Raw genomic sequence first — 17,158 nt, forward strand, 5'->3', positions numbered from 1 at the left:
ACACCTGCACACGCCTGCGCACACAGGTACACACCTGTACAGACACACACAGGTACACACTGCACACACCTGCGCACACCTGGACACGCCATGAACACACCATGGACGTCACACGCTGTGCACACCTGTACACACCTGTGCACACCTGTAGACACCTGTGCATGCTGCACACACCTGCACACACCTGCACACACAGCTCTCACCTGCACACACCTGACACAGTCCCAGCCCGGTGTCCATGCAGGTAATGCAGGTGTCACACACACCTGTACACACCTGACAGACACACCTGATGCACTCCTGACACACCTGCACACACCTGACACACTCCTGACACACTCCTGACACACACCTGACACACCTGACACACACCTGACACTCCTGACACACTCCTGACACACACCTGACACACCCCGCCACCCCTGACACACATCTGACACACCTGTACACACCTTACACACACCTGGCACACCTGACACACACCTGCACACACCTGCACACACCTGTACACACCTGTACACACCTGACACACTCCCAGCCCCGCAGGTGCCCCACAGGTACTCGCTGCACTCTCCACAGGCGCTGCCAATGCTGCTGATGCTGCTCTCACCTGTGCACACCTGGACGGGCCTGAACACACCTGAACGCACCTGTACACACCTGAACACACCCGAACACACCTGTACGCACCTGTACACACCTGCACACACACCTGCACACACACCTGCACACACCCGTGCACACACCTGACACACCTCACACACACCTGTACACACCTGTACACACACCTGCACACACACATGCACTGCAGGTGCTGCCAATGCTGCTGCTGCACAAACCTGCACACACCTGCACACACCTGTACTCACCTGTAAACATACCTGCACACCACACACACCTGCACGCACCTGTATACACCTCACACACCTGCAGAGCTCTGTACACCTCTCACACCTGACACACCTGTACACACCTGTGAACTCACCTGCACACGTGACACTCACCTGCACACGCCACACACTGCTGCACACACCTGCACACCCCTCACACACACCTGACACACCTGCACACACAACACACACCTGCACACACCTGCACACCTGCACTCACCACATACACCTGTGCACACCTGTACACACACCTGCGCACACCCCTGCACACACATCTGCACACACCTGTACACACCTGTAAACACACCTGCACATGTGACACACGCCACACACTGCTGCACACACACCTGCGCACACACCTGTGCACACACCTGCACACACCTATACACACCTCACACACCTATACACACCTGTAGACACACTTGCACACACACCTGCACACACCTGACACACCTGTACACACCTCACACACACCTGCACACACCTGCACACACACCTGTACACACCTGCACACACACCTGACACAGCTGCACACACACCTGACACAGCTGCACACACCTGCGCACACACCTGCGCACGCCTGTACATACCTGTACACACACCTCACACACCTGTACACACCACATACACCTGTGCACACCTGCACACACACCTGACACACACCTGACACACACCTGACACACACCTGTACACACACACCTGACCCACCTGCACTCACCCGCCCCACCCTCCCAAGGTGCGCTCCCCCCAGGTGCCGCAGCCCCCCCAGGTGTCCCCCCAGGTGTCCCCCAGGTGTCCCCCCAGGTGTCCCCCAGGTGTTCCCCTCACCTGGGCGCTCCGGGGGGCGGGGCCGGGGGCGGGGCCTCCCCCCAATTCAGGTACTGCAGGCCCGGGAGCTCCGCCCCGTCTCGTTCCCGCGGGCGGGGCTGCCGGGGGGAGATCCCGGGGGTCTCACCTGGCGGGCTCGGGGCTCACCTGGGGGGCGTGGCTCACCTGGCCCCGCCCCGCCCCGCCCCGCCCCGCCCCGCGGGATGCCGGGAGGAGTTCAGGAGAAGCACAAACGACCCCCGCGGCCCGCGCGGCCAATAAAGGGACGAACCTGCCGCGGGCTGCGCCTCACCTGCGGGGAGCCGGGAGACACACCTGGGGGAGCGGGTGAACCGGGATAGACCGGGATGGACACCTGGGGGGAACCGGGTGAACCGGGATAAACCCGGGAGACACACCTGCGGGGAGCGGGTGAACCGGGATAGACACCTGGGGGAGCCGGGTGAACCGGGATAGACACCTGGGATAAACCGGGATAGACACCTGGGGGGAGCGGGTGAACCGGGATAGACACGGGATAGACCAGGATGGACACCTGGGGGAACCGGGTGAACCAGGTGAACCGGGATAGACCGGGATAACCGGGATAAACACCTGGGGGGAGCCGGGAGACACACCTGGGGGGAGCGGGTGAACCGGGATAGACATAACCGGGATAAACACCTGGGGATAACCGGGGTGAACCGGGATAGACACGGGATAACCGGGATGAACACCTGGGGTGAACCGGGATAGACACCTGGGATAATCGGGGATAAACTGGGATTAAACCGGGATGGACACCTGGGGGGAACCGGGTGAACCGGGATAGACACGAGATGGACACCTGGGATAAACCGGGATAAACCTGGGATAAACACCTGGGGGGGACCGGGTGAACTGGGATAGACACCTGGGATAACCCGGGATAAACACCTGGGATAAACCGAGGTAAACCGGGATAAATACCTGGATAGACACCTGGGGGATAAACCGGGGTAAACCGGGATAGACACCTGGGACCACCGGGGTGAACCGGGATAAAAACCAGGGATAACCGGGATAAACATAACCGGGATAAACCCGGGACAGACACCTGGGATAACCGGGATAAACCCGGGATAGACACCTGGGGGATAACCGGGGTAACCCGGGATAACCGGGATAGACATAACCGGGATAAACCCGGGATAGACACCTGGGTGAACCGGGATAAACACAGGATAAACACCTGGGACCACCAGGGTAAACTGGGATAAATCCGGGATAGACACCTGGGACCACCGGGGTAAATACCGGGATAAACCAGGGATAAACACCGGGGACCACCGGGACCACCCCCGAGACCACCGGGATAACCCCCTGGGACCCCCAGGATAAACCCCCAGGATAACCGGGATAAACCCCAAGACCACCGGGATCACCGGGATAACCCCCTGCGACCCCCGCGACCGCTGGAATAAACCCCCGGGACCACCCCCGGGACCCCCACGACCCCTTCCCGGGACCCCCACGGGACCCCCGCGGCCCCTGGGACCACCGGGATCACCCCCGAGACCCCCACGATCCCCCGAGGCCACCCCCGGGACCCCCACAGGACCACCGGGACCCCCCCGGGATCACCCCCAGGACCCTCCCTGACGGACCCCCGAGTAGAGGGACCCCCGAGACCCCCGGGACCACCGAGACCACCGAGACCCCCGAGACCCCCGGGACCACCGAGACCACTCCCCGGGACCTCCCACCCGCAGGACCCCCGACCCCAAAACCAGCGGGACCCCAAATCCAGCGGGACCCCAAAACAACCCGCGGGACCCCCAAAACTGCAGGACCCCCGACCCCGGGATCCTCTGGACCCCCGACCCACGGGACCCCAAAACTGCGGGACCCCCAAACCGCGGAATTCCCCGACTCTTGGGACCCCCAAACTGCTGAATCCCCAAACTGCGGGACCCCCGACCCCAAAACCACCAGGACCCCCAACCCCCGGGACCCCCAAAACGGTGGGACCCCCGACCTGTGGGACCCCAAAACCCCGGGACCCCCAAAACTGTGGGACTTCCGACCCACGGGACCCCCAAACCCCGGAGTTCCCCGACTCTTGGGACCCCCAAATTGAGGAATCCCCAACCCGCCGGACCCCCGACCCACTGTGGGCTTGGGGTGCAGCTGTGGGGCTGGACGAGACCCCCCATGTCCCTCCGATGTCCCCTCGCTGTCCCCCAATGTCCCCAACATGGCCTCACCATGTCCCCGCGATGTCCCCCCCCCGGATGTCCCCGATGTCCTCTCGATGTCCCCCTCATGTCCCCCTCATGTCCCCCATGTCCCCGCGATGTCCCCCATGTCTCCCCCATGTCCCCCCGCTGTCTCCCTGCTATCCCCACCGTGTCCCCTCCATGTCCCCCTCATGTCCCCATGTCCCCACCATGTCTCCCGCTGTCCCCACCGTGTCCCTCCATGTCCCCCCGTGTCCCTTCATGTCACCCCGATGTCCCCTCCGTGTCCCCCCATGTCTCCCTGCTGTCCCCACCGTGTCCTTCCCTGTCCCCTGATGTCCCCATGCCCTCCGGTGTCCCTCCCTGTCCCCCGCTGTTCCCCCTCTGTCCCCACCGTGTCCCCCCATGTCCCCCGCTATCCCCATGTCCCCCTCATGTCCCCCATGTCACCCCTTGTCCCCTGCCTGTCCCCTTGTCTCCCTGTCCCCACTGTGTCCCCCGATGTCCCCCGGATGTCTCGATGCCCCGTGGCGTCCCCTCATGTCACCCCGATGTCCTCCACATGTCCTCCCGATGTCCCCCCAATGTCCCCCCTCTGTCCCCCCCTTGTCCCCCACCATGTCCCCCTCTCTGTCCCCGCAATGTCCCCCAATGTCCCCCGCTGTCCCCTCCAGGGCCGCCCCGCCCCAGGCAGCTCCAGGCCCTGACCCTGCTGCCCCCCGAGCTATTTTTAGCTCTGACGTCATGGCCGGCAGAGAAAGGGGGGCCACCCCCTGAGCCCCCAGAAACCCTAGAGACCCTATAGCCCCCAAAATGCCCCCATAGCCCCTTAGAAACCCTATAGCCCTCCATAGCCCCCCAGAAAACCTGTAGCCCCCCCAGAACCCCCATAGCCCTCCCAGAAACCCCGTAGCCCCCCCAGAACCTTCTATAGCCCCCTATAGCCCCCTAAAACCCCCATAGACCTCCTAAAACCCCTATAGCCTCCCCAGAACCCCTATAGACCCCCATAGCCCCTCAGAATGCCCCGTAGCCCTCCAGAATGCCTCCCCATAGCTCCTATAGCCCCCAGAAACCCTACAGCCCTCAATAGCTCCCCATAGCCTCCCATAGCCCTCAGAATCCCCATACCCTTCAAACTCCCATAGCCCCTAAAACCCTATAGCCCTCATAGCCCCCAGAATCTCAGAGCTCCTCATTTCCCATAGCCCCCCATAAACCCTATAGGCCCCCAAAATGGCCCCAATAGCCCCCCAGAAACCCTATAGCCCCCCAAACCCCTATAGCCCCCCATAGCCCAGCAGGACCCCCATAGCCCCCCAGAACCTCCTATAGCCCCCATAGCCCCCCAGAAACCCTATAGCCCCCCAAACCCCACCCATACCTAACCCACCCCCGCGGTGGGGCTGCCCCATAGCAGAGCTCAGCGCGACCCTGGGGGGCTGTGGGGTGGATGTGGGGCTGGGGGCTATGGGGTGCTATGGGGTGGGTGTGGGACTGGGGGCTATGGGGTGAGACTGTGGGGCTGGGGCTATGGGGTGCTATGGGGTGAGGCTTTCTGGGGTGCTGTGGGGTGATGTGGGCTGGGTGTGAGGCTGGGTGTGTGGGGCTGGGGGCTATGGGGTGCTATGGGGTGGATGTGTGGGGCTGGGGGCTATAGGGTGCTATAGGGTGATGTGTGGGGCTGGGGGCTATGGGGTGCTATGGGGTGCTATGGGGTGCTATGGGGTGAGGCTTTCTGGGGTGCTACGGGGTGGATGTGGGGTGATTTGTGGGGCTGGGGCTATGGGGTGGTGTGGGGTGTTCTGGGGTGGATGTGGGGCTGGGTGTGGGGCTGGGTGTGTGGGGCTGGGGCTATGCGGTGCTATGGGGTGAGGCTCTCTGGGGTACTGTGGGGTGCTGCGGGGTGGATGTGGGGCTGGGGCTATGGGGTGATGTGTGGGGCTGGGGGCTATAGGGTGCTATGGGGTGGATGTGGGGCTGGGGCTATGGGGTGAGACTGTGGGGCTGGGGCTATGGGGTGCTACGGGGTGAGACTCTCTGGGGTGCTATTGGGTGCTGTGGGGTGCTGTGGGGTGGGTGTGGGGCTGGGTGTGTGGGGCTGGGGGCTATGGAGTGATGTGGGGTGCTATGGGGTGGATGTGGGGCTGGGGCTATGGGGTGCCATGGGGTGGATGTGGGGCTGGGGGCTATGGGGTGCTATGGGGTGCTGGGGGTTGATGCTCTGTGGGGTGCTATGGGTCCGGCTTGGGCTCTGCCCCACATCTCGGGGAGCCCCAAACCCCTCCCCAGCCCCACATTTCGGGGCTGCCCCACATCTCCCGGATCCCCCAATATTCCAGTGCTGCCCCACAGATCCGGGGCTGCCCCACATCTCCAGGATCCCCCAATATTCCAGTGCTGCCCCATAGATCGGGGGCTGCCCCACATCTCAGGCTGTGCCCCATAGATCTGGGAGGTCTCTGGGGTCTGCCCCACATCCTGAGACCCCCAGCCCCCTCCCCACCCCATAGCCCGGGGCTGCCCCACATCTCCGGGATCCCCCAATATTCCAGTGCTGCCCCACATTCCGGGGCTGCCCCACATCTCAAGCTGTGCCCCATAGATCTGGGGGGTCTCCGGGCTCTGCCCCACATCTCGGGGACCCCCCAGCCCCCTCCCCACCCCCCATGTCCCCCCAGCCCCCCCGGTGGCCCCCAGCCCCTCCCGCCGGCCTTGGGCGGGGCGATAAAGGGAGATAAAAGGGGTGAGAAAAGGGGAGATAAAAGGGAATTCCGGGGGTCCCGCAGCCCCTAAAAGGGGGGAATTTCGGGGGTCCCGCAGCTCTAAAAGGGAGGAGTTCCGGGGGTCCCGTAGCTCTAAAAAGGGGGGCTTTTCGGAGGTCTCGCAGCTCTAAAAAGGAGGGAATTCTGGGGGTCCCGCAGCTCTAAAAAAGGGGGAGTTTCGGGGGTCCCGCAGCCATGGGCACCCCGAGCTGGCTGTGGGGTCGGGGGGCTCGGCGGGGGCTCAGCTCGGGGGTCTCGCCCCTCTCGGGGGTCTCCCCGGCCCGGCCGTGGGGTCTGGGGTCTCGCCGGGCTCTCAGCTCGGGGGTCTCCTCTGGCCGGCTATGGGGTCTGGGGTCTCCCCGGGGGCTCAGCTCGGGGGTCTCACCCCTCCCGGGGGTCTCCCCGAACTCCCTATGGGGTCTGGGGTCTCGCCGGGCTCTCAGCTCGGGGGTCTCCCCGGGCCGGCTATGGGGTCTGGGGTCTCGCCGGGCTCTCAGCTCGGGGGTCTCGCCCCTCTCGGGGGTCCCGCGGCCGTTCGAGGAGATGCCGCGGGCAGGAGCGAACCGCTGGCTGAACCTGCTGAGCCTCTGGAGCCAGGGGGGCTTCGAGAACTTCCACCGCCGCGTGGAGGGGGGCTTCCGGCGGCTGGGACCCGTGTACAGGTGAGGGGACACCTGGGGACACCTGGGGACACCGGGAATGGGGGGACAGGTGACACCTGGGGGGCTTCGGCGGCTGGGACCCGTGTACAGGTGAGGGGACACCTGGGGACACCTGGGGACATCGGGAATGGGGGGACAGGTGACCCCCGGGGGGCTTCCGGCGGCTGGGACCCGTGTACAGGTGAGGGGACACCTGGGGACACCGGGAATGGGGGGACAGGTGACACATGGGGGACATGGGGGGACAGGTGACACCTGGGGGGCTTCTGGCACCTGGGACAGGTGTACAGGTGAGGGGACACCTGGGGACACCGGGAATGGGGGGACAGGTGACACATGGGGGGCTTCCGGCGGCTGGGACCCGTGTACAGGTGAGGGGACACCTGGGGACACCTGGGGACATCGGGAGTGAGGGGACAGGTGACCCTCGGGGGGCTTCCGGCGGCTGGGACCCGTGTACAGGTGAGGGGACACCGGGAATGGGGGGACAGGTGACCCCCGGGGGGCTTCTGGCACCTGGGACAGGTGTACAGGTGAGGGGACACCTGGGGACACTGGGAATGGGGGGACAGGTGACCCCCGGGGGGCTTCCGGCGGCTGGGACCCGTGTACAGGTGAGGGGACACCTGGGGACACCTGGGGACATCGGGGGACAGGTGACACATGGGGGGCTTCCGGCGGCTGGGACCGGTGTACAGGTGAGGGGACAATCCAAGGTGGGGGGACAGTAGGCTGCCTGCACCGTGGGGTTCCTAATATTCGGGGTCCCACTGAGGTGTCCCATTTGGGGTTTTTGGGGTTTTTTGGGGCACAGGGAGCGCGTGAGCTCTCTGCACTGGGGGCTCCCCCTTGACCCTGAGTCTCCCCGGTTTTGGGGTTTTTGGGGTCCTACTAAAGTGTCCAATTTCGGGTTTTTTTGGGGTGTTTTGGGGCGCAGGGAGCGCGTCGGCTCGCTGGACTGTGGGCTCCACCTTGACCCTGAATCTCTCAGTTTTTTTGGGGTTTTTGGGGTGTTTTGGGGCGCAGGGAGCGCGTGGGGTCGCTGCACTGTGGGTTCCCCCTTGACCCCGAGTCTCCCCATTTTTTTGGGTTTTTTGGGGTCCCACTGAGGTGTCCCGTTTTTGGGGTCCCACTGAGGTATCCAATTTGGGATTTTGGGGTGTTTTGGGGTGCAGGGAGCGCGTCGGCTCGCTGGACTGTGGGCTCCACCTTGACCCTGAATCTCCCCAGTTTTTTGGGGGTTTTTGGGGTGTTTTGGGGCGCAGGGAGCGCGTGAACTCCCTGCATTGTGGGTTGCCCATTTTTGGGGTCCCACTGAGGTTTTTTTGGGTGTTTTGGGGCGCAGGGAGCGCGTGGGCTCCCTGGACTGTGGATTCCCCATTTTTGGGGTCCCACTGAGGTGTCCCGTTTTTGGGGTCCCACTGAGGTATCCAATTTGGGATTTTGGGGTGTTTTGGGGCGCAGGGAGCGCGTGGTCTCTCTGCACTGGGGGTTCCCCATTTTTGGGGTCCCACTGAGGTTTTTTTGGGGTGTTTTGGGGCGCAGGGAGCGCGTTGGCTCTCTGCACTGTGGGTTCCCCATTTTTGGAGTCCCACTGAGGTATCCAATTTGGGATTTTGGGGTGTTTTGGGGCGCAGGGAGCGCGTTGGCTCGCTGGACTGTGTGAACATCCTGCTGCCCCAGGACGCGGCGCAGCTGCTGCGGGCAGAGGGAGATTTTCCCCGCAGGATGGGGATCGCGGCGTGGAGCGCGCACCGGAGCCTGCGGGGACAGCAGTGCGGCTTGTTCCTGCTGTGAGTGAACTGGGGATACTGGGATGAACTGGGAGGAACTGGGATGGAGTGCTGGGAGTGCTGGGATGGGAGTATTGAGGGGTACTGGGAGCACTGGGAGCACTGGGAGCATTGGGAGCACTGGGAGCACTGGGAGCACTGGGAGCACTGGGATGCGATCGCGGCGTGGAGCGCGCACCGGAGCCTGCGGGGACAGCAGTGCGGCTTGTTCCTGCTGTGAGTGACTGGGAGAACTGGAAGATACTGGGGGATACTGGGATTGTGCATTGGAGTCACTGGGATGGGGCACTGGGAGCACTGGGAGCACTGGGATAGGATCGCGGCGTGGAGCGCGCACGGGAGCCTGCGGGGACAGCAGTGCGGCTTGTTCCTCCTGTGAGTGACTGGGAGCACTGGGATGAACTGGGATGAACTGGGATGGAGTGCTGGGATAGGGTAGTGAGGGTTACTGGGGGTACTGGGAGCACTGGGATAGGATCGCGGCGTGGAGCGCGCACCGGAGCCTGCGGGGACAGCAGTGCGGCTTGTTCCTCCTGTGAGTGACTGGGAGAACTGGGATGAACTGGGATGAACTGGGATGGAGTGCTGGGATAGGGTAGTGAGGGTTACTGGGAGCACTGGGAGCACTGGGAGCACTGGGATGGGATCACTGCCTGGATTGCTCACTGCAGCCTGCGGGGACAGCAGTGCGGGCTCTTCCTGCTGTGAGTGACTGGGAGCACTGGGGGATACTGGGAATACTGGGAATACTGGGATGGAGTGCTGGGATAGGGTAGTGAGGGTTACTGGGGGTACTGGGAGCACTGGGAGCACTGGGATGGGATCACCGCGTGGAGCGCGCACCGGAGCCTGCGGGGACAGCAGTGCGGCTTGTTCCTCCTGTGAGTGACTGGGGATACTGGGATGAACTGGGATGAACTGGGATTGTGCATTGGAGTCACTGGGATGGGGCATTGAGGGGAACTGGGAGCACTGGGAGCACTGGGATGGGATCGCGGCGTGGAGCGCGCACCGGAGCCTGCGGGGACAGCAGTGCGGCTTGTTCCTGCTGTGAGTGACTGGGGATACTGGGATGAACTGGGATTGTGCATTGGAGTCACTGGGATGGGGCACTGGGATGGGATTTTTTTAGGGGTTTTTATAGGAACGGCCCTAAACCGGGCAGTGCTGGCCCTGTCCCTGTCACCCCAATGGGGGATTTTTAGGATATTTTATGGGGTTTTTATAGGAACGGCCCCGCCTGGCGGGCGGACCGGCTGGCCCTGAACCGGGCCGTGCTGTCCCTGTCCCTGTGACACCAATTAGGATATTTTTGGGGTTTTTATAGGAACGGCCCCGCCTGGCGGGCGGACCGGCTGGCCCTGAACCGGGCCGTGCTGTCCCCAGCCGCCGTCCGGCACTTCCTGCCGCTGCTCCACTCGGTCGCTGCGGATTTTGCCCAAAATCTTCGCCGCAGGATCCGGGAGACCCCCGGGGGGGCTCTGACCATCGACCCCCACCCGCTGCTCTTCCGCTTCACGCTCGAGGGTGGGTGAGAGAGACCCCCGAGACCCCCGGGACCCCCGGGTTTGGGGGGAAATGAGACTCCCGGGACCCCCGGGTTCGGGGTGACAGTGGGACCCCAGGGACCCCCGGGACCATTGGGACCACTGGATTTGGGGGGAAATGAGACCCCTGAGACCCCCGGGACCACCGGGTTTGGGGTGGGAGATCCCCGGGACCCCTGAGACCCCTGGGTTGGGGTGACAGTGGGACCCCCGAGACCACCGGGACCCCCAGATTGGGGTGGGGTGACAATGGGACCCCCGAGACCCCCAGATTGGGGTGGGAGACCCCCGGGACCCCCGGATTTGGGGTGACAATGGGACCCCTGAGACCCCCGGGACCCCCGCGACCACCGGATTTGGGGGGAAATGAGACCCCCGAGACCCCAAGGGGATTGGGTGACAATGGGACCCCCGAGACCCCCGGGACCACCGGATTTGGGGGGAAATGAAACCCCCGGGTTTGGGGTGGGAGAACCCCGAGACCCCCGGGCTTGGGGTGACAATGGGACCCCTGGAACCCCCGGGACCCCCAGGTTGGGGTGGGAGACCCCTGGGATCCCCGAGACCCCCGGGACCACCGGGTTTGGGGGGGAAAATGAGACCCCTGGGACCCCCGAGACCACCGGGACCCCCAGATTGGGGGACGATGGGACCCCCGGGTCGAGTGGGGTGACAATGGGGACCCCAAGGGGATTGGGGTGACAATGGGACCCCCGAGACCCCCGGAACCACCGGATTTGGGGGGAAATGTGACCCCCGGGACCCCCGGGTTTGGGGTGGCAATGGGACCCCCGAGACCCCCGGGTTGGGGGGTTTGGGACATTGGGACCCCCGGGGAATTCGGGGTGACAATGGGGGTCCCGGGGGTCTCTCAGGGTTCCAAATTCCGGGATCACAATTTGGGGCTGACTATGGGGGTCTCCCCGCCTCTCCCCACCCCAAATTTCCCCCCTCTCCCCCCAGCCAGCAGCTACGCCCTGTACGGGGAGCGCCTGGGGCTGCTGGGGGTCTCGGGGGGCTGTGGGGAGGGGGCGCAGCGCTTCCTGGGGGCTCTGGAGGAGATGCTGAGCACCACCCTGCCGCTGCTCTTCCTGCCGCCCGCCCTGCTGCGCCTGCAGCCCCCCGTCTGGCGGCGACACCTCCGCGCCTGGGATGCCATCTTCCAGCACGGTGAGAGGGGAGGGAGACCCCCAGGGACCCCCGAAATATCCCTGAGACCCCCGAGATATCCCCAGAGATCACCCTGAGACCCCCAGATAAATCCCCATCCTGAGACCCCCAGGGAAACCCTATAGGGACAGCCTGGGACGCCATCTTCCAGCACGGTGAGAGGGCGGGGAGACCCCCAGGGACCCCCAGAGACCCCCAGGGATCACCCTGAGACCCCCAGAGACCCCCAGGGATCCCCAGAGATCACCCTGAGACCCCTGGGACCACCAGGGATCCCCAGAGAAATCCTCATCCCAGAAAACCCAAAAAAACCCCAAGGAAACCCTATAGGGACAGCCTGGGATGTCATCTTCCAGCACGGTGAGAGGGGAGGGGACCCCCAGAGACCCCTAGAGACCCCTAGAGACCCCTAGAGACCCCCGAGATATCCCCAGGGACCCCCAGAGACCCCCACGGACCCCCAGGGACCCCCAGGGACCCCCAGGACCCTCAGGGATATCCCTGAGACCCCCCGAGAAATCCCCACCCCAATTTGGGGTACAACCTGGGGGGTCTCATTGCCCCCCCACCCAAATTTGGAGGGTGCAGGTCAATATGGGGGTCTCGGGGGGTCAATATGGGGGTTCATTTGGGGGTCCAGGAGCCCCCCACCCCAATTTGGGGTACAACCTGGTGGTCCCAATGCCCCCTAACCCCAATTTGGGGTACAACCTGGGGGTCCCAGTGCCCCCTAACCCCAATTTGGGGTACAGAATGAGGGTCCTAACACCCCCCACCCAATTTGGGGTACAACCCGGGGGTCTCACTGCCCCCTAACCCCAATTTGGGGGTCAATTTGGGGGTCTCAACACCCCCCACCCAAATTTTGGGGTACAACCCGGGGGTCCCAGCTCCCCCCCACCCCAATTTGAGGGTGAATTTGGGGGTCCCAGCTCCCCCCCACCCCAATTTGGGGTACAACCCGGGGGTCCCAGCTCCCCCCCACGCCTAACCCCCTCCCCAAATTTCCCTCCCCGCAGCTGACGAGAACATTCAGCGCATTTACCGCGAGTTCTGCCGCGGCAACCCGCCCGGGGGTCCCGCCGGGGGTCCCGCCGGGGGTCCCTCTGGGGGTCCCTCTGGGGGTCCCTCTGGGGTTCCCGGGGGTCTCGGGGGTCTCGGGGGTCTCCCCGGGGGGGTCCTGGCCGAGCTGCTGGTCCAGGCTCAGCTCCCCCTGCCCTCCATCAAGGCCAATGTCACAGAGTTCACCGCGGGCGGCGTGGACACCGTGAGGAGGGGCGGGAATTGGGGCGGGGGGCGCGGGAGGGAGCTTGGGGGGATTTGGGGCGGGGAGGGGATTTGGGGTGGGAATTGGGGGAGGTGCAGGAGGGGATTTTGGGGTGGGGGACACCCAGGAGGGGAATTTGGGGACATTTTGGGGAGATTTGGGGTGGGAATTGGGGCGGGGGCGCGGGGAGCGGGTTTGGGGGATTTGGGGGGGATTTTGGGGTGGGGGACACACCCAGGAGGGGATTTGGGGACATTTTTGGGGGGATTTGGGGTGGAATTGGGGCGGGGGCGTGGGGAGGGGGGTTGGGGGGATTTGGGGAGGAATTTGAGACATCGGGAGGGATTTGGGGGATTTTGGGGTGGGGGAGACAGCCGGGAGGGGATTTGGGCTGATTTTGGGGGATTTAGGGTGGGGGAAGCAGGCAGAGTGAGGGATTGGGGGATTTTGGGGGGATTTGGGGTGGGGGGAGACACCCAGGAGGGGACATTTGGGGACATTTTGGGGATTTGGGGAGAAGCAGCCAGAGGGATTGGGAGATTTGGGGGTGAGGGGAAACACTCAGGATTTGGGGGGGGCTTTGGGGGCTTTGGGGTGGGGGACACACCCAGGAGGGGGATTTGGGGTGGATTTGGGGTGGATTTGAGCTATTTGGAGCTATTTGGGGGGATTTGGAGAAATTGGGGAGGGAGACACCCAGGAGGGATTTGTGTGGAGGATTTGGGTCGGGGGCGGAGGAGGTTTGGGGTGAATTGGGGGATTTGGGTGAAGGGAGACACCAGAGGGGATTTGGGTGGATTTTGGGGGATTTGGGTTGGGGAGACACCCAGGAGGGGTTTGGTGGAGATTTTGGGTGGATTTCGGGAGGATTTGGGTCGGGGCGCAAGGGAGATACCCAGAGGGGATTTGGGGGAATTTAGGGGCTATTTGGGTGGATTTGGGGGGATTTAGGGAGATTTGGGGAGGATTTGGGTCGGGGGGCGCAAGGGAGATGCCCAGAGGGGGATTTGGAGGGAATTTAGGGAAATTTGGGGGGAATTTAGGGTGGGGAGACACCCAGGAGGGATTAGGTGGATTTGGGGAGATTTAGGGAGGATTTGGGTCTGGGGGTGCACTGAGAGTAGGGTTTGGGGATTTAGGTGGATTTGGGTCTGGGGGCACAGTATAGACACCCAGGAGGGGGATTTGGGGGGATTTGGGGTGGATTTGGGGAGATTTGGGGAGATTTGGGTGGGTTGGGGGATTTGGGGGGATTTGGGGGGATTTATGGATTTGGGGGAATTTGGGGGATTTGGGGGGATTTGGGGTGGGGGCACACGGGGAGTTGATTTTGGGAAGGGAATTTGGGGTGGGGGAGACACCTAGGAGGGGATTTGGGGGAAATTTGAGGGGATTTTGGGGGAATTTAGGGTGGATGTGGGGAGGATTTGGGTCTGGGGGCACACTGAGAAGGGGGTTTTGGGGGATTTAGGGTGGATTTGGGTCGGGGGGTGCACGGGGAAAGGGATTTGGGGTGGATTTGGGGGCATTTTGGGGTGGGGGGGTCCCAGGGGTCAATTTGGGGTCAATTTGGGGTCACTTTTGGGGTCTCTCACCCCATTTTCCCTCCCCAGACTGCCATCCCCCTGCTGTTCACCCTGTTCCAGCTCAGTTATTTTGGGGATTTTATAGGGGATTTGGGGTCATTTGGGGGATTTTATTGGGAATTTTGGGTTATTTTATGGGGATTTGGGGTTATTTTAGGGGATTTAATCAGGAATTTGGGTTATTTTGGGGATTTTATTGGTAATTTGGGGTTATTTTGGGGAATTTTATTGGGAATTTGGGGAGTTTATAGGGGATTTCAGATCTGGGGGATCTCGGAGGGTTTTTGGGGGTCCTGGAGGTCAATTTGGGGTCACTTTTGGGGTCTCTAACCCCTCTATCTCCCCCTCCCCAGACTGCCATCCCCCTGCTCTTCACCCTGTTCCAGCTCAGTTATTTTTGGGGGATTTTATCAGGGATTTGGGGTCATTTTGGGGGATTTATTGGGAATTTGGGGTTATTTTGGGGATTTTATTGGGGATTTGGGGTTATTTTGGGGGATTTTATCAGGAATTTGGGGTTATTTTGGGGAATTTTATTGGGAATTTGGGGAGTTTATAGGGGATTTCAGAGCTGGGGGCTCTTGGGGGGTTTTTGGGGGTCCCGAGGGTCACTTTTGGGGTCTCTAACCCCTCTATCTCCCCCTCCCCAGACTGCCATCCCCCTGCTCTTCACCCTGTTCCAGCTCAGTTATTTCAGGGTTTCATTGGGAATTTGGGGAGTTTATAGGGGATTTCAGATCTGGGGGATCTCGGGGGGTTTTTGGGGTCCCGAGGGTCACTTTTGGGGTCACTTTTGGGGTCTCTCACCCCCATTTTTCCCCTCCCCAGACTGCCATCCCCCTGCTGTTCACCCTGTTCGAGCTCAGTGATTTTGGGGATTCTATCAGGAATTTGGGGAGTTTATAGGGGATTTCAGATCTGGGGGCTCTTGGGGGGTTTTTGGGGGTCCCGAGGGTCACTTTTGGGGTCTCTAACCCCTCCATCTCCCCCTCCCCAGACTGCCATCCCCCTGCTGTTCACCCTGTTCGAGCTCGGCCGCAACCCTGAGGTGCAAAGAGCTCTGCGGGAGGAGCTGCGAGCGGCCGGAGGGATCGCGGGGATTTCGGACATTTCGGGGATTTCGGGGATTTCGGGGATTTCGGGGATTTCGGGGCTCCCGGGGGTCCCCGAGGGTCACTCGGGTGTCCCCAGTGGTCACTCGGGTGTCCCCAGTGGTCATTCGGGGGTCACAGGGTCACCCCAAGCCCTGGCCGAGCTGCTGGGAGCTTTGCCGCTGCTGAGAGCTGCGATTAAAGAGACCCTGAGGTGAGACTGGGAGGGACTGGGAGGGACTGGGAGGGACTGGGAGGGAAAAATGCGGTGGTTTTAGGGTGAAAAATGGGGATTTTAGGGTGAAAAATGGGGATTTAAGGGGCAAAAATGGGGATTTTAGAGGCGAAAATTGGAGTTTTAGGGATAAAAAGGGAACTGGAAATGGACTGGGAGGGACTGGGAGGGAAAAACGTGGAGGTTTTGGGATGAAAAATGGGGATTTAAGGGGCAAAAATGGGGATTTTAGGGGCAAAAATGGGAGTTTTAGGGATAAAAAGGGAACTGGTTTATACTGGGAGGGACTGGGAGGGACTGGGAGGGAAAATCCTGGCGGTTTTAGGATGAAAAATGGGGATTTTAGGGGCAAAAATGGGAGTTTTAGGGATAAAAAGGGAATTGGGAATGGACTGGGAATGGACTGGTTTATACTGGGAGGGGCTGGGAGGGAAAAACGCAATGGTTTTGGGATGAAAAATGGGGATTTTAAGGACAAAAATGGGAGTTTTAGGGATAAAAAGGGAACTGGGAGGGACTGGGAGGAAAACCCCCAAACCCCCCAAAATCCCAAAATCCCCCAAAATCTCAAATTCCCCCAAAATCTCCCAAATCCCCCAAAACCCCCAGACACCCCAAATCCCCAAACCCCCCAAAACCCCAAAACCCCAAAATCCCCCCAAAACCCAAACACCCCAAATCCCCAAAACCCACCAAACACCCTAAACTCCCTAAAATCCCAAATCCCCCTAAACCACCTAAACACCCCTCAAACCCCTCCAAGCCCCCAAAACCCCAAAAACACCCCAAAAATCCCAAAAAAACCCCAAATCCCCAATCCAGGCTGTACCCGGTGGGAATCACTGGGGCTCTCCATACTGGATGGCACTGGGTTATACTGGTTCATACTGGGAGGAGACACCCCAAACACCCCAAACACCCAAAAAAATCCCAAAAATCCCAAAAAAACCCCCAAAATCCCCCCAATCCAGGCTGTACCCGGTGGGAATCAGCGTCCAGCGCTATCCAGCCAGAGATGTTGTGCTGAACAACTACCGAGTGCCGGCGGGGGTGAGCTGGGCGGGGCATTTGGGGATTTTGGGGATTTTGGGGGGTTTTGGGGGGTTTTGGGGGGTTTGAGGGATTT

At 61.9% G+C, this 17,158-nt stretch overlaps 1 protein-coding gene and 1 long non-coding RNA gene across 5 annotated transcripts in view; one reads left to right on the plus strand and one right to left on the minus strand.

Moving 5' to 3' along the window:
- Nucleotides 1–10: 10 nt before the first annotated feature.
- Nucleotides 11–1,829, minus strand: LOC146442664 (uncharacterized). 4 transcript variants are annotated; one of them, XR_014850342.1, is made up of 5 exons: nt 1,590–1,829; nt 1,365–1,386; nt 1,262–1,300; nt 697–755; nt 11–203 (listed from the first exon to the last, which is right to left on the minus strand). It is a non-coding gene; the product is annotated as an uncharacterized LOC146442664 (long non-coding RNA). The 4 variants fall into 4 exon arrangements; XR_014850340.1 differs by lacking the exon at nt 697–755 and adding an exon at nt 964–1,063 and having other exon boundaries at nt 11–145; XR_014850341.1 differs by lacking the exon at nt 11–203 and adding an exon at nt 447–463 and having other exon boundaries at nt 701–755.
- Nucleotides 1,830–7,148: 5,319 nt separating this feature from the next.
- The window catches only part of LOC146442665 (cytochrome P450 11B, mitochondrial-like), a 14,797-nt gene continuing 4,787 nt past the window's right edge, over nt 7,149–17,158 (plus strand). The window contains exons 1-9 of the mRNA XM_085053908.1: nt 7,149–7,343; nt 8,981–9,136; nt 10,464–10,663; nt 11,647–11,853; nt 12,873–12,929; nt 13,023–13,120; nt 15,704–15,794; nt 15,936–16,011; nt 17,004–17,082. Coding sequence (XP_084910034.1) covers nt 7,225–7,343; nt 8,981–9,136; nt 10,464–10,663; nt 11,647–11,853; nt 12,873–12,929; nt 13,023–13,120; nt 15,704–15,794; nt 15,936–16,011; nt 17,004–17,082 — 1,083 coding nt within the window. The 5' untranslated portion in view covers nt 7,149–7,224. The remainder of the gene's footprint in view (nt 7,344–8,980; nt 9,137–10,463; nt 10,664–11,646; nt 11,854–12,872; nt 12,930–13,022; nt 13,121–15,703; nt 15,795–15,935; nt 16,012–17,003; nt 17,083–17,158) is intronic.

This window comes from Lichenostomus cassidix, chromosome 2 (assembly GCF_008360975.1).
Source record: "Lichenostomus cassidix isolate B80296 chromosome 2, HeHo_3.0, whole genome shotgun sequence".
In the NCBI taxonomy this organism is placed as follows: Eukaryota; Metazoa; Chordata; class Aves; order Passeriformes; family Meliphagidae; genus Lichenostomus; species Lichenostomus cassidix.